Source organism: Chlorocebus sabaeus, chromosome 12, assembly GCF_047675955.1.
Source record: "Chlorocebus sabaeus isolate Y175 chromosome 12, mChlSab1.0.hap1, whole genome shotgun sequence".
NCBI lineage: Eukaryota > Metazoa > Chordata > Mammalia > Primates > Cercopithecidae > Chlorocebus > Chlorocebus sabaeus.
This window is the reverse complement of record NC_132915.1, coordinates 84,423,647-84,439,356: the sequence shown is the minus strand read 5'-3', so window position 1 is coordinate 84,439,356 and position 15,710 is coordinate 84,423,647. Positions and strand designations below refer to the sequence as shown.

General features: G+C 46.2%; 1 protein-coding gene across 7 annotated transcripts in view; it reads left to right on the top strand.

The window, feature by feature from the left end:
• Positions 1-15,710, top strand: part of WHRN (whirlin) — a 102,450-nt gene that overhangs the window by 34,722 nt on the left and 52,018 nt on the right. For all 7 annotated transcript variants that reach the window (XM_007968303.3, XM_007968301.3, XM_007968299.3 and 4 more), the window contains one exon: positions 3,018-3,143. In XM_007968303.3, coding sequence (XP_007966494.2) covers positions 3,018-3,143 — 126 coding nt within the window. The remainder of the gene's footprint in view (positions 1-3,017; positions 3,144-15,710) is intronic.

Here is a 15,710-nt window from a genome sequence, read left to right as displayed (position 1 = left end):
AAGCCGGCCTGGCTTGTTCCAAGTCCTTAAGGTGCAGCATGGAGGAAGGGGCTCTGCCAGGCGTGGCAGGAGTGGGGATCAAGGCAGGAGCTGCCTACTGTGTCCTCAGCCAGCCTCTCTGTTTGGTCCCTGATCTGAACCCCACCTTCCTCCTACATCACCACCATCATAAGACACACCACTTCTCATGGGAGAGCTCTAGAAAGTCGCCCCTCTCCTGTTCCCTGTTTCCGGGAGTCTTCCTGCAGTCCACATTGGAGCCTGTCACTGTCCTGCTCATAGCCCAGCGTCTTAGCCTGAGTTGTGGCACCCTCACCAGTGAGGCGAATCTCAACCATTTTCCCCATTCTCCTGCCACACTCCGGCCATACAGGACCCGTGTGGTGACTCCAGGGGGCTGCGCACTGTCCTGTGTGTGGGCTTAGCACATGCCATTGCTTCTGGAATGGCATCTTCCCTCTTCTGTCTCTGGCTGCCCCCCTACCCTGCCCCAGCCTTTAAGGCTCAGTGGTCACATTTCTGGGGAGCTCTGCCTTTGGCTGGGCTGCTGGGAATAGACTCTGAGACCAAGATTTACCTGAAAAAGGTTTATAGGAGTATCCCCAAGTCTGAAGATGTCTACCTCCTCCTCTCTGGAACTTGTGAGTAGAACCTTATATAGCAAAAGGTATGCTGCAGATGTGAGTAAGTGATGGTCTTGACGTGGGGGATTGTCTGGGTGGGCCCCGTGTCATCACAAGGGTCCTTGTAAGATGGCATCAGGAAGTCAGAGAAAGGGAGACGTGATGGTAAAAGCAGAGAGCAACTGATTGGAAGATGCCGTGCTGCCAACCTTGGAGATAGAGGATGGGGCTGTGAACCAAGGAATGCAGGTGGCCCCTAGAAGCTGGAAGAGGCAAGGAAGTGGGTTCTCCTCTGGAGCCTCTAGGAGGAATGTGGTCCTTTTGGCACACTTTACACTTCCAACCTCCCGAACTGTCAGATAACAAATCTGTGTTGCTCTTAGGCTGTGACTGTGGTGATTTGTTACAGTGGCAGCAGTAGCTACAGTGGCTGCGACTGTTTCCTAACAGGACTTACCATGTGTGCAACAGAACCAACAGTAGCTAATACTTATTGAGCATCTACTAGGGGTCAGAGAGTAGCCACATGCTCTCACTTGTCTCTTAATTTGATCCTCTTCATGGTAACCTTATAAGACAGGCGGATAAATTATTGTCATCCTCATTTTCAGGTGAGGAGGCTGAGGCACAGAGAGGTTAAGTAACTTGCTCAAGGTCACACATCTGTGCCCTCCCCTGGGAAGTTGGGACTTGAGTATCTTCTTCACCACCTCTTCTCAAGGTGGTTGAAAAATTTAATGAGATAACACATTTAAAGGGCACAGAACACTTGATAACTCTTAGATGAATAACTTCCAAAATAGAAATCTGGTTTGGATGGCTTTCCCTAATGAAATGTGCTCTTCCCTGGTGCCTGAAGGTCCCCCACTGCTCCCTGTCCCGTGGGCAGTCACATTGTCCTCTCTTTGGATCACTTACCTGTCACTGTGTGTCTTGTCCCTGGGCTAGGTTTCAGCTATTCTGGTCTCCTGCCTTCTTTTCCATGAATCCCCCTTTCACACCCGAGATACACTTAACCTGCACGTTCCTGCAGCTTCCCTCATGGATTAGGAACCATTCTAGAATCTGCCCGCAGCCACCCCTGCCTGTGCTCGCGAGCCCCACCCTGTCCTCCAGCACCTGCTCTGGCCACTGCGATTCACCTCCTCCCGGATGGAGCTTGCTCTCCTGAGCACTGACATGAGCCGTCCCATGTCCCTGGAATGTTCCATTTCCCCTTCCCCCACTGGCTGACTCTCGCTCACCCTCCCATCTTATCAGAGACGCCACTTTCTCCAGGAAGCACCCCCCATGCCAGTCAGGACCATTGCCCCTTCTCTGTACCCACGTGATCCTTGAGCAGCTTTGTCACGCGCTGCTCACATTGTACCGTGAAGGCCTGTCGACTGTACCACTAGACTGCAGGCCCCTCACGAGCAGGACTGTGTCTGTCTCATCTCCAAGCCCCAGCACTGGGACTGCATTTAGTGCATGCACCCTGTGTATGTAGAGCCAGGGACCATCATGGTCCCTCAGGATGGATGGCCGAGCAGAAGACCCCCGGGGAGACAGCAGACGTCAGGAGAAATAGACGCCCTAGGTGATAGGAGACCCCTGGGGAGGCAGGAGACCTCAGGAGAAATAGGAGACCCCTGAGGTGACAGGAGACCCCTGAGGTGATGGGAGACCCCTGGGGAGGCAGGAGACACCTGAGGTGATGGGAGACCCCTGGGGTGACAGGAGACCCCTGAGGTGATGGGAGACCCCTGGGGAGGTGGGAGACCCCTGAGGTGACAGGAGACCCCTGGGGAGGCAGGAGACCCCTGAGGAGGCAGGAGACCCCTGGGGAGACAGGAGACCCCTGAGGTGACAGGAGACCCCTGGGGTGACAGGAGACCCTTGAGGTGGCAGGAGATCCCTGGGGTGAGAGAAGACCCCTGGGGTGACAGGAGACCTCTGGGGAAGCAGGGTGGTGGCTGCCCTGAGCCTGGCCTGAACCTTGATCCTGAGGAGGGAAGATGGAGCCTCATTGAGACCCCAGGGCGCAAACAGTCACCCCCTGACTAAAGCCTCAGGTGAACATGGCCACTGTGGCATGAAGAACATGAGAGAAATGTCTAAGTAGTCTCGGGTGTTGGCCCTGAGGGGATCCCGGAGGCCACCTCTCTCAGCACCTTCCCCCCACTGCACTTGGAACTGTGACCAAGAGGGGGTGAGGGGCTTCCTCAAGGTCACCCATCAAGTCAGAGGCAGAGCTGGGGCAGGAACTGGAATGTTCTAGGGTATCTTCCAGGCCTTGGCCTGGGCCTCCTTGCCACCCGGATAAGATGTGCTCTTCAGAGTACGAGAGGGGCCTCTGCAGCCTGAAGGTATGAGTCCCCCAGTCCCTCTAATGTTCTCCTCTCCCTCTGACAGGTGAACCTGGTGCTGGGGGATGGCCGGTCCCTGGGCCTCACGATCCGTGGGGGAGCTGAGTACGGCCTTGGCATTTACATCACTGGCGTGGACCCAGGCTCTGAAGCAGAAGGCAGCGGGCTCAAGGTGAGGGGAGGGCCCGAGGGAGGGAAAGCTCTGTGCATGGAGCTGTTTGCTGCTGATTTTAAATAGATCTCCAGCAGAGCAATCAGCACCCCACCTTGAGGACTGGTCCCAGCTGGGGAGCCCTCCCTGGCTGCTGTACCTCTAAATTCACAGCTCACAGCAGCAGCAGGGTGGCCGCCTACGCGGTGTGGGCAGCAGGCCAGCCCGAACTTGTTGTGCTGCTGTTTTGCAAACACTGCTGATGGCCTGTGATGGCCCTGACTTCAGGGTTTGTTAGGACATGTGGAGAGGGAAGAGGAGAGAAAGTGATGGGCTGGGTTGGGGGTGCCCTGGGCAGCTTCAGGCCTGGCATTCAATCCGGACAACCAGCAGTTATCGAAATGATATTACTAACCCCATTTTAAAGAGGACTAACTGTGTGCCCAGTGTTTGTGATCCACTTTACACATGCCATCTAGTTGACTCCTCACCCTACCCTGAGGGGTAGGGTATTACTACCCACATTTTCCAGTTGGGGAAACTAAGACATACAGAGGTTAAACTGACCTGTCCAAGGCCACACAACTGGTGGGTTGCAGAGCAGACTTTGAACTTAGGCCGTCTGAATTTCAAAGCCCTCACTTAGCACCCTGCAGGGCAGCCTGGGAACTCGCTCAGAGAGACAAGACTCTGCTCAGAACGCTGGACCCAGGACACTAATCACCAAATTAAAGAGTACCATGTGTTTGGGCTAAATCCTGATGCCAGGGATGCCACAGCAGCGGTGATGTGGAGTGGTGACCATGGCACAGGTGGCCTTTGAGCCAGGCCATGGGGATTGTGAGAGAGAGGGATGGGTAAAGGGGAAGGATGGGAGTGGCTGGCCGAAGGACCACACGTGTCTGACTGTTGGTGACTGACTAGATGGATACCTAGTCTGTGTGCAAAGCCAGGGGAACGAAGCACATGATGAGGTTGTGTCTTTGTAACAAAGGGCCTTCCTTGCCTGCCCTGGTATCAGGAGATTTCATTTTCCACACAGACAAGAAGAAAAGGTCATATGTGGCCACCAAGTCACGTCATGGCAGACAGGCTAGACTACAGAGACGATATGTCCGTCAGGTTCTCTTAGGAAACAGGCATTGTGGGAAGAGCTCTGGGTTTGCAGTAGGGAAGACTGGGTTCAAGTCCCAGTTTTGTTGCTTTTGCTTACGTAGCTGTGTGACCCTGGAGAGTCCCTCCACCTGTCTGGGCTTCCCTTTCCTGTATAATACTAAGTAAGCCCTCACCAGACACTGAACCTGCTCGCATCTTGATCTGTGACTTCCCAGCCTCCAAAACTGCGAGACATAAATTTCTGTTGTTTATAAACTGCCCAGTCTATGGTACTTTGTTATAGCAGCCCAAAGGGACAGACAGACATCATCATCATCATCATCATTGTGGACATAATCATTAACATCTACCTTGTCTCCCCTTTCCCAGTTACTCTTCCAAGTGCTTTACATCATTAACTTGTTTAACCTTGCTTCCCTTTACTACATAATAATAATAGGTAACATTCCTTTCTCAGGGTTATTGCAAGCTCAAATGAGGAATTCTTATTAATTATTATAGCAAACATTGCCATAGATTGTGTTCCTCCAAAATTCATGCATTGAAATCCTTACCCACAAGCTGATAGTATTAGGAGGTGGGGCCTTTGGGAGGTGATTAGATCATGAGGGCGGAGCCCCATGAATGGGATTAGTGCCCTTATAAAAGAGGCTCCAAGAGCTGCTTCGCCCCTTCCGCCATGTAAGGATACAGCAAGAAGGCAGTCTGTGAACCAGGAAGTGGGCCCTCACCAGACACCAAACCTGCTGGCGTCTTGATCTTGGACTCCAACCTCCAAAACTGTGAGATGTAAATTCCTGTTGCTTGTAAGCCACCCGGTCTATGGTACTTTGTTATAGCAGCCCGGATTGACTCAGACAAACATCATTATCATCACTGTTATAGACATGGTAATTTACATGGAGTATGTGTCTTCTTTCCCAGGTGCTCTTCCAAGTGCCTTACGTCGTTAACTTGTCTAACCTCATGATACTCCCGTGAAAGTAGGTTCTGTTGTGAGCACCATTTTATTTTTTATTTTTGCGGGTACATAGTAGGTGTGTACATTTGTGGGGTACATAAGATGTTTAGACACAGGCGTGAGTGTGTAATAATCACATCGTGGAGAATGGGGTATCCATCCCCTCAAATGTTTACCCTTTGGTGAGCACCATTTTACAGGCTCAGTAGGTGAGACTCGGAGAGTTGCACAGCCTATGAGAGGGAAAGCCAGGATTCCCATCCAGGAATGAGGAGTCTGATTCTAGACCTGTGCCAGCCAGATAGGTAGGAGATGTTCCACAGTGTCAGCCAGGTCTAGTTGATTTTGAAACGTGTTGGATCTAGGTGCTTGCTTTGCTTTTAGCAGGTAGGAGTGATGCTTTGTTGGGACTCCAGGGGGAAATAATCTGATAATATTCTGTATGGAATTTTTGTTTAATAAATTTATGTTGGAATAATTTTAGATGTAGTGAAAAGTTGCCGAGAGTTCCTGTTTATCCTTCACCCAGCTTCCTCTAATGTTTACATTATGTATAGCCGTGGTATATTTGTCAAGACCGAAAAACTAACATCCGTATAATATTGTTAAACAAACTACAGGTGTTATTCACAGTTTCTCCACTCATGTCTTTTTTCTGTTCCAGGATCCAGTCTAATCCAGCATACCACGCTGCTTTTAGTCTTTATGAAGTTTAACTGCCATTTATTTTCCCCAAACACTTACAGATTAGAGGCAGTTTCTAAACACAGAGTAAAGCTTTTGAAGAAGTGGAGGAGACTGGGGAGAAGGAAAATGGGGCCAGAGGAAAAGAGATGAAGCGGGATGAGTGATTCCCCAGAACGCCTGCTGCATGGGGCTTCAGACCCAGCTACAGGCAGGATGCAGACTTGGCTCTGAGCTTCCTGGCAGCCAACACAGAGAGTGAAGCAGGTCACCTAGTTATTCTTCCTTCTGAGGCCTCAGAACAGTTTTCCTCTGGTCCGTCTTTGAGAGGATGTTGTGTGGTGCCATAGTGTCCTTGGTGACATAAATGTATGAACAGTTTACATTACCTTGTTAGCGGTGAGTACCCTCTGATTAAAACCACGTTAAGAGAAAGGGAGAGAGGGAGCATTCCAGAGAGACGACATGTTAGGTCTTGGCCTGAGAGCACTGAGCATCTTGCCCTCTCTCTCTGATTCCTGGTGGGTGGCGTCTTTTATTATCATGTTACCCTTTCATTGAGGAGTTGCTGTGTCACATACTGCGCTGAAAACTTCTTATTCATTATCACATAATTTTTGCAATGATATATTTTAAAAAAGAATGTTCTTCTTGCCAATTTATAAATAATAGATTTAGGAGCAATGTTAAGCAACTTGTCCAAGGCCACCCAGCTAAGTGCTAGAGCTGAGATTTTAACTCACGCCAGCAAACTCCAAGTCCACGTTCTTAACTACTGTGGTATAGTGCCTCTCAGTCCTCGGTTTACAGCTGAAGAAACCAAGACTTATAGACTTAAACTGAGTTGCCCAAGATCAAATTCTTTCTGTTATCAGAGCTGTTATTTAAACCAAGACCTGACAGAGCCTGGGGTTGCCTTGTGCAGGGAAGGACAGAAGCCCTGGGGCCTCCACTGACCAGCTGTGTGAAGGTGGGCGTGTCCTTCCCCTCCCTGGGCCTCCATCTCCCTGCTTGGACACTTGGGCGAGGTGATCTCTGAGGACTTCCCTGGATCTGTACATTTGCCTGGCCTGAAAAGTTGCAGAGAGTTCTTTTTACATAGAGCAAACATTTTGAATGAATAGAGGATATTGGGGAGAAGGAAAATGGGGGACAGGGAAAGAGATGAAGCCTCGATGAGTGATATTCCAGAACACCCTGCTCTGTGGGGCTGCAGACCCAGCTACAGGCAGGACACAGACTTGGCTCTGAGCTTCCTAGCAGCCAGCACAAAGAGGGTGCCCAGACACCAGGAATGTACTCCTCTCTGTTTCACCTATAGTTTTCATGTTCACAAAGAGATGCCAAAACCAGTAACCAGCTGATAGATCCCTCTTTTGTGTGGAAGGATGTGGACATTCCGTATAGGCTAGTGTCTGTGGTTGTCTCTTGCTTTTCCTCTTCCTGTTTTGTCTGTGAGTATATATCCTTGTGAGTCCTATAAACTAACACTGTAGTTTGCAGCTTCTGAGCTGAGCAAGACGGACACAGTCTCTGACCTCCTCAGCTTATATTCTAGTAAGAAAAATAAAAACAAATTACAGAACTGTATATTTAGTTACAATTGTGATAATACCAAGATGGCAAAGCACGTGGAACCAATTGAGTGTATGCCCAGGAAGACCAACCCTGGTCTTTGGATATCTGGGAAGGCTTCCTGGAGGAGGAAGCATTTCAGTTGAAATTTAAAAGAGAACAAAACTAATTATGTGAAAGAGGAAGTGAGAATTCCAGGCAGAAAGAACAGCAAATGCCAAGTCCCCAAAGTGGAAAGAAGTGTTCCAGTGTGCAGACGAAGGCCCGTGTGGCTGAACGTGGAAAGCCAAGTGGGGAGAAGATGTCTGGCGATGCTGCTGAGGAAATAGCCCGATCGCACAGGAGATGTAATTCACCCAAGACTGTGCAGCTGTGAAAAGGCGATGATCAAGATCTGCAGTTATTAATGTGGAAGGATGTCTGTGGGCTATTATTAAATGGGAAACACGGGCTGCAAAACCACATAGCTAACAGGATTTCATCTGTATTCTATATGAATGCAAAAATATGCATAGAAAAACATCTATGCTGGACACACACCACAGTGTCAACAGTGGTTATCTCAGGTGGTAAGATAAGGGATGATTTCCACTTTTTTCTTTATGTCCTTAGGCGACGTCTGAATGGAGCAAGTATTCCTTTATAATCTTAGAAACAGCAACAATAAAGCGATTTCCATTCGGAAACAAGGCAAAGAAAAAATATTCCGTAGAAGTTTCCACTCACTTTCGTTTGCTTCTCAGTTGCAGGCAATCAAAGGCTTTATTTGCTCATAAAATGCCTGCCTTCAGTAAAGTCCTTTCTACCTTCAATCCCCTCCGCAGTAAAGCATTTCATGTTCCTGCCGTTCATTGTACTTTCCCCTCCAAGGCCCCTTGGATATGCTAACACCTGCCTACACTCACTTGGGCATCCAGGACTGATTAATTCTGTTTATTGCCAATGCACTTTCAGTGGAATTAGGCATATTGAAATGGAAGAAAGGGGCTTGGCTACGTGGGCAGTGGAGCCAAGAAAAGGGCTTTATTTGTAAATAGGGCTCCTTGCTGCTGTGCAGAGCTTCCCTTGAGAGAAAATGTGCCTTTCGCTTTGCTTCCAGCTGCTCAGCCCACTTAGCTCCTGAGGGCCTGGTTTGAGTCTGGGGTTGGGGGGTGTCAGGATGGTACTGCCCTAGGTGGAGAAACACTTGGGGGGTCAGGCAGGTTCCCAGCATTTGCCCTGGGGAGGCCCCACGGAACTTGGCACCTTCCCACCCCCCCAGTGGGGGCTAACACCCCTTTGAGAGTTTATCCAAAGGGATCTCTCTTATTCCTTTGCACCTGCCCCCCAGCTTCAAACCCCACCAAAGAATGGACCACAAAACCTCCTTTGTTCCTTTAAGGACAACTGAGATTGACTGGCATTTGAAGTTAATCATAATGATAGCAGTTGCCATTTATTAACCAGTTATTATGAATCAGGCACTGTACTCAACACGTTAAATACACTTTTATTTCATCCTCCCGGTAGCCCTGTGGTGGACGTTAATAACATCATTTAATACATGAACAACTGAGGCTCAGAGAGGTGCAGTAGCTTCCTGGGGATTACACAGGGATCTAGTACCTGGCCTTTTAAGGCCCTCCAAAGGTCATACGCTTTGCTCTGCCACCTTCCTAGTATCCTAACTTAATCAAATATCAAAAGGCTGCAAGGAGAGGAAATAAAGGACATTGAGTCTTCTTAGAAAACACCAAGCTTCCCAAGCCCAGTGTGGTTCCCGGATCTTGCCTGGCCCACGGCCTCCACACCTGAGTTTCCCTAGGGGTGGGAGCACATTTCATTTCTGCTCATGGGGGCCAGCTGCCATCCTGGCTGAGGCTCCTTGGAACAGGATCTCTGTTCCCATGAATGTCCCATTCTTGGGGTCACTGCTATGCAGACCCATCGAGTGTCTGGTGCAGAAACAATGTTTCAGTGACTGTGGGGATGACCTGCTGCCCTACAGGTCTACCACGGGTGCTGGGCTTTGCCGGGAGCCTGACCATGTCGACTTCATTGGTGAAGCCAACAGAGCTGGGACTGCTTCCTCCATGTACTGGCTTCTGCCAGGGTCTATTCTCCCCACCCACCCTCTCTGTACTGAGTCTCTGGACAGCACCCCCGTGCTAAGTGCGCATCAAACAGCAGGTGATCTCTATGTGTCATCTCTCTCTACCCAGCTCTAGGAGGTAGGAACTCTTTATTTACGTGAAATCTCACTCTGTTGCCCAGGCTGGAGTGCAGTGGTGTGGTCTTGGTTCACTGCAACCTCCGCCTCCCAGGTTCAAGCAATTCTCCTGCCTCAGCCTCCTGAGTAGCTGGGATCACAGGTGCCTGCTACCACGCCCAACTAATCTTTTTTTTTTTTTTTTTTTTTTTTTTTTTTTTTTTTTTGTATTTTTAGTAGAAACAGGATTTCACCATGTTGGCCAGGCTGGTCTCAAACTCGAGACCTCAAGTGATCCGCCCGCCTCGGCCTCCCAAAGTGCTGGGATTACAGTTGTGAGCCACCGTGCCTGGCTGAAACTCTTAACCCATCTATAAATTGGGAGCACTTGTTTAATGAATGTCTCTTCTCCCAGATCATGGCTACATGAGGTAAAGAATGAATGTTGTTTACACATCCTATCCCCTGCCCAAGACAGCACCTGGCACACAGTAGGTATCTGGGAAATTATTCTCATCTTGAAGAAGTGACTGTGGAGAAGGCAGGCCCTGAGCCAGGTGTCTCTGACTCCAAAGCTCCTATCTTGAGCACTACTTCCTTTGCATCCTGGCCTGAACACAGAACAGAGCAGGCATATTTGTTTGAGAAGAGTGAGTGGTTTTCCCAGTCGTCTGGGTTGTGAGTGGTTGTCTCTCAGAGATGCTTGCCTTTAGGCTAAAGGAAGCTGAGTAGCAGCCTGGCCCACAGTGAGGTTTGCTCATCACAGGTACTCTCTGGACATTAGGTGCCATCTTCAGCTTTTCCCTGATGGAGAGCAGATGGCGGGAATCAGTCTACACTCACAGATCTCAGCTGCCAACCCTCCATTTTACACATGGGGATGCTGAGGGCCAGAAGGAAGGAAAGGACTGGCTGACAGAAGAGCCCAGAGCTCTGGGCCCCCAACATAGAGCTCCGTTGCCGTGAGGCGGTTTGGCTTTGTCTGCTCATTCCGTCCTGATGCTTCTGCTGGGAGGCGAGAGCAAGCCCGACAGACTTCCCACGACTGCTTCCTGTTTGTCCATGGAGGAAGGGGTATGGTTACTGTGTTTGTTTTGCATTGCTATAAAGGAAGACCTGAGGCTGGGTAACTTATAAAGAAAAGAGGTTTATCTTGGCTCACAGTTCTGCAGGCTGTACAAAGAGCATGGTGCTGGCATCTGCTTCTGGTGAGGCCTCAGGAAGCTTTTACTCATGGCAGATGGTGAAACGGGAGCAGGTGTGTCACAAGGTGAGCGAGGGAGTAAGAGAGGTCCCAGGCTTTTTTAAACAACCAGCTCTCACATGAACTAATAGAGCGAGAACTCACTCATTACCTCTAGGAGCGCACCAAGCCCTTCATTAAGGGTCCACCCCTGTGACCCAAACATCTGCCAGTAGGCCCCACCTCCAACATTGGGGGTCACATTTCAACATGAGATTTGGAGGGGACTAACATCCGAACTACATCAGTTACTATATAATATTTGTTTAATAAGGATCATATAAATGTATTTCATTCTGTGATTATGCCTGATTTTATGGCAGTCCTAATGAAGGTGACAAAAATAATGTCTTAATATTTATGTAATTCCTGACAGTTAAAAGAAATCTCACATAATAAAGGCACCTTACAAGCAACTCTCTGCCTTTCAATTCCACAGCTTGGATGGATGGACCAATTTCTTGAAAGACACAAACTACTAACGCTCCAGAAAGAAAAATAGATAACCTATAGATATCCTATATACTATATGTCCAAAAAATGGAGTTTATAGTTAAAATCATCCCCCCCAAAAAAACTCAAGCCCAGACACTTTCATGAATGACTTCCCAACTTATTTTATGAAGCCAGCATTATATAATACTAAGACTAGATACATTATAAGAAAAGGAAACCCAGACCACTATCTTTCATGAACACAAATGGAAATATCCTCCACAAAACATTAGCAAATCAAATCCAGCAATCTCTATAAGGGATAATTTATCACAACCAAGACTGTTTTATACAAGGAATGCAAGGCTATTTCAACATTTGAAAATCAATATAATTAACAGATTTAAAGAGAAAAGCCACATGATCAGAAAAATACTTTTAAAAAAATGCAACATCCCTTCATGATACTCTCTAAACAAACTAGGAATCAAATCTGATGAAGAGTATCCACAGAAAACCCACAGCTAACATATTTCATGGTGAAAAATTAATGCTTTCCTTTAAGATAGAAATAAGGCAAAATTTTTCTCTCAACTCTTCTACTCAGTATCATACTAGACGTTGTAGTCAGTGCAATAAGTCAATAAAAAGAAAAGGCATACAGATCCAAAAAGAAGAAATAAAACTCTGACCATCTGCATAGAAAATTTCAAAGACTCTGCAATAAACCTCCCAGAACTAATAAATGAGTTTAGCAAAGTCAAAATATACGAAAGTCAACATACAAAAATCAATTCTACCTCTGGCAATGAACAACTGGAATCCAAAGTTAATAAAAACAATACCATTTATAATAGTGCTGAAAGTACTTAGGTATACATAGCTAACAAAATATGTGTAGTTTCTGCATGCTGACAATTACAGAACAGAAAAAAAAACTAAATAAATGGAGAGATCTGTGTTCATTGATTGGAAGACTGAATAGTATGAAGATGTTAAATCTTCTAATTTGATCTAGATTCAACACAATTCCAATTCCAATCCCAGGAAGCTTTTTTTTTTTTTTTTTTTTTTTAAAGATATTTACAAGCTGATTGTAATTTTTTTTATGGAAATACAGAGAAACCAGAGGAGCCAAAACAATTCTGAAATAAGAACAAATTGGAGGACTCTGTACCTGACTTCCAGACTTACTGTAAAGCTACAGTAAAGAAGATAGGGCAGTGTCAATGAAAGACTGGGTACATAGATCAGTGGAACAGAATAGAGTCCAGAAATAAACCCACACAAATACACCCAAGTGCAAAGGCAATTCACTGGAGAAAGGGTGGTCCTTTCAGCAGATGGTGCTAGAACAATTGGCTGTCTATGTGCAGACAAATGAACCTCAATCTCACACTTTATTTGAAAACTCAAAATAAATCATAGACTAAAATGTGAGATGCAAGACTTTAATACTGTTAGAGGAATATATAATATAAAATCTATGTGACCTTCGGTTAGACAAAACATGGCCAATAAAAGAAAAGATTGAAAAAATAGACTTTATTAAAATGAAAAATTCTTGCTCTGCAAAAGATACTTTTTTTTTTTTTTTTTTTTTTTTTTTGAGACAGGGTCTCACTCCCGTTGCCCAGGCTGGAGTGCCCTGGTTAGATCTTGGCTCACTGCAGCCTCTACTTCCAAAGCTCAGGTGATCCACTTCAGCCTCTCAAGTAGCCGGGACTATAGGCATGCACCATCATGCCTGAAAAGATACTTTGAAGAGAATACAAAGACAAGCCACAGAATGAAAATATTTTCCCGCCAGGCATCGTGGCTCATGCCCGTAATCCCAGCACTTTTGGAGACAGATTGCTTGAGCCCAGGAGTTCAAGACTAGCCTGGGCAACATGACAAAACTCTTTCTATACAAAAAATACAAAACAATTAGCCACATACGGTGGTGCATGCCTGTAGTCCCAGGTACTAGGAAGGGTGAGGTGAGAGAATACCTTGAGCCCAGGAGGTCAAGGCTCCAGTGAGCTATGATCATGCCACTGCATTCCAGCTGGGGCAACAGAGCACGACGCTGTCTCAAAAAGAAAAAAAAAAAAAAGAAAAAATATTTTCCAATCACATTTCTAACAAAGAACTTGAAAAGATGCTCCTCAACTTGTGATGGTGTTATGTCTCAATAAACCTATAGTAAGTTGAAAATGTTGTAAATCAAAAATGCATTTAATACACCTAATCTATCAGACAACACCTCTGAGCCTAGCCTGCCTTAAATCAGAACACTTACATTAGTCTAGAGTTGGGAAAAATCATCTAACACAAAGCCTATTTCATAATGAAGTATTGAATGTCCCATATAATTTATTGAATACTATATTAAAAGTGAAAAACAGAATGGTCGTATGGGTACTTGAAGTATGGTTTCTATTGAATGCATGACGTTGAAAAATCGTAAGTTGACCTGTCATAAGTCAGAGACTGTCTGTATTGAGAATGTGTAAAAAGCTCTAAAACAAAAATCTCCAAATGGGCAAAAGATCCAGGAAACTTTTGTGTTGGGATTGCAGTGGTGGACGCATAACTCTGCATTTGTCAGATTCATTGAGCTGTATATCACAGTGTGACTGTATATAAATTTGTAAAACTCAACCAGGATGTGTATGGGAGGGCGCACGTGTGGGGCAGGGGGAGGAAGGTAGAATGCAGACTGAGACGAATGAAGACAGCAGAACTGTTACAAATGATTTCCATAACCACACTGCAAGGGGATGGAGAAGAAAGGAACTGACCTAAGTAGCTGGGAAACATTGGTTCAACTGATCTTACAAGACAGAAACCAAGAAGAGTCATATACAAACACTGTACTTAAGTTGGGAATTTATCCCCCCTCAAAAGTATATGGGTTAGGGGCCAGGTGTGGTGGCTTACGTCTGTAATCCCAGCACTTTGGGAGGCTGAGGTGGGTGAATCACTTGAGGTTGGGAGTTTAAGACCAGCCTGATCCACATGAGGAGACCCTGTCTCTACTAAAAATACAAAAAAAAATTAGCTGGGTGTGGTGGCATACATCTGTAGTGTCAGCTACTCGGAGGCTCAGGCAGGAGAATCGCTTGAACGTGGGAGGTGGAGGTTGCAGTGAGCTGAGATCGCGTCACTGCACTCTAGCCTGGGTGACAGAGCAAGACTCTGTCTCAAAAAAAAAAAAAAAAAAAGTATATGGATTAGGAGTTCTGAAATGACTTTGTTTCACCTAGAATTGAGAAAGTATGTAACTATGTTTTAGGTCATTTCTTACTCTGGGAAAAGTTACAAGTAAGGAAAGGGGAAAGATAGAATGAACCATTTGACACTGGGATTCGAATCAGCCCTATCAGTGTGGACTCATTTGCCAAAAGGAAAAAATACTGTGTTGTGTATATACACGGAGATGAACAGATACAGAAATAGATGCAGATACAGATATGTGTGCATGCATGAGTCACTATACGTATTTATTGTTCCTCTATCCATTGAGAAGGAACTGTAGACTGGGAGACCCTAATAAAAATGGGTACACCTAGCACCTGGATCTTGGTTTCTAAATACTGTTCTTCAAATAAAAGGAACCAGGCTCTTTGTAGGAGTGGTGGATTCCAGGTCTAGGGCAGGGAAAACAGACAAGGTGAACCTGGGATTTCTGGTGCCAGAAAGTAAAGACATGCTATAAAGTAAACAAACAAATAAGCATATCAAATGCGCACAGAAGCCAACATGAAAGCACTCCCTATAGGCAAAGGAGAATAAAATAAGCATCCATGAGGCCATACTAATGTCATTACGTAATTAACTGAATAAATAGATAAATGAGGGAGAAGAGACAATTCTTCCTTAAGGAAGAATGGAAATTTTCCTTTCTCATTAATAAACGTAAAAGGAACATGGGAATAGAAAATCACCCTTAGAACATTAGGTTTTGGTAATCATTTCTGTGGGCAAGAGTCACAAGTAGATGCTAAAAAGTAGGCATGAGTTGTCCAGGCGTGGGGGCTCATGCCTGTAATCCCGGCAGTTTGGGAGGCTGAGGCAGGTGGATCACTTGAGATCAGGAGTTTGAAACCAGCCTGGCCAACATGGTGAACCCCTGTCTCTACTAAAAATACAAAAGTTAGCCAGGCATGGTGGCAGGCGCCTGTAATCCCAGCTACTCGGGAGGTTGAGGCAGGAGGATCGCTTGAACCCGGGAGGCAGAGGTTGCAGTGAGCCAAGATGGTGCCACTGCACTCCAGCCTGGGCAACAAAGCCAGACTGCGTCTCAAAAAAAAAAAAAAAAAAAAAAAAAAGAAAAAAAGAAAGAAAGAAAGAAAGAAAGAAAGAAAGAAAGAAAGAAAGAAAGAAAGAAAGAAAGAAAGA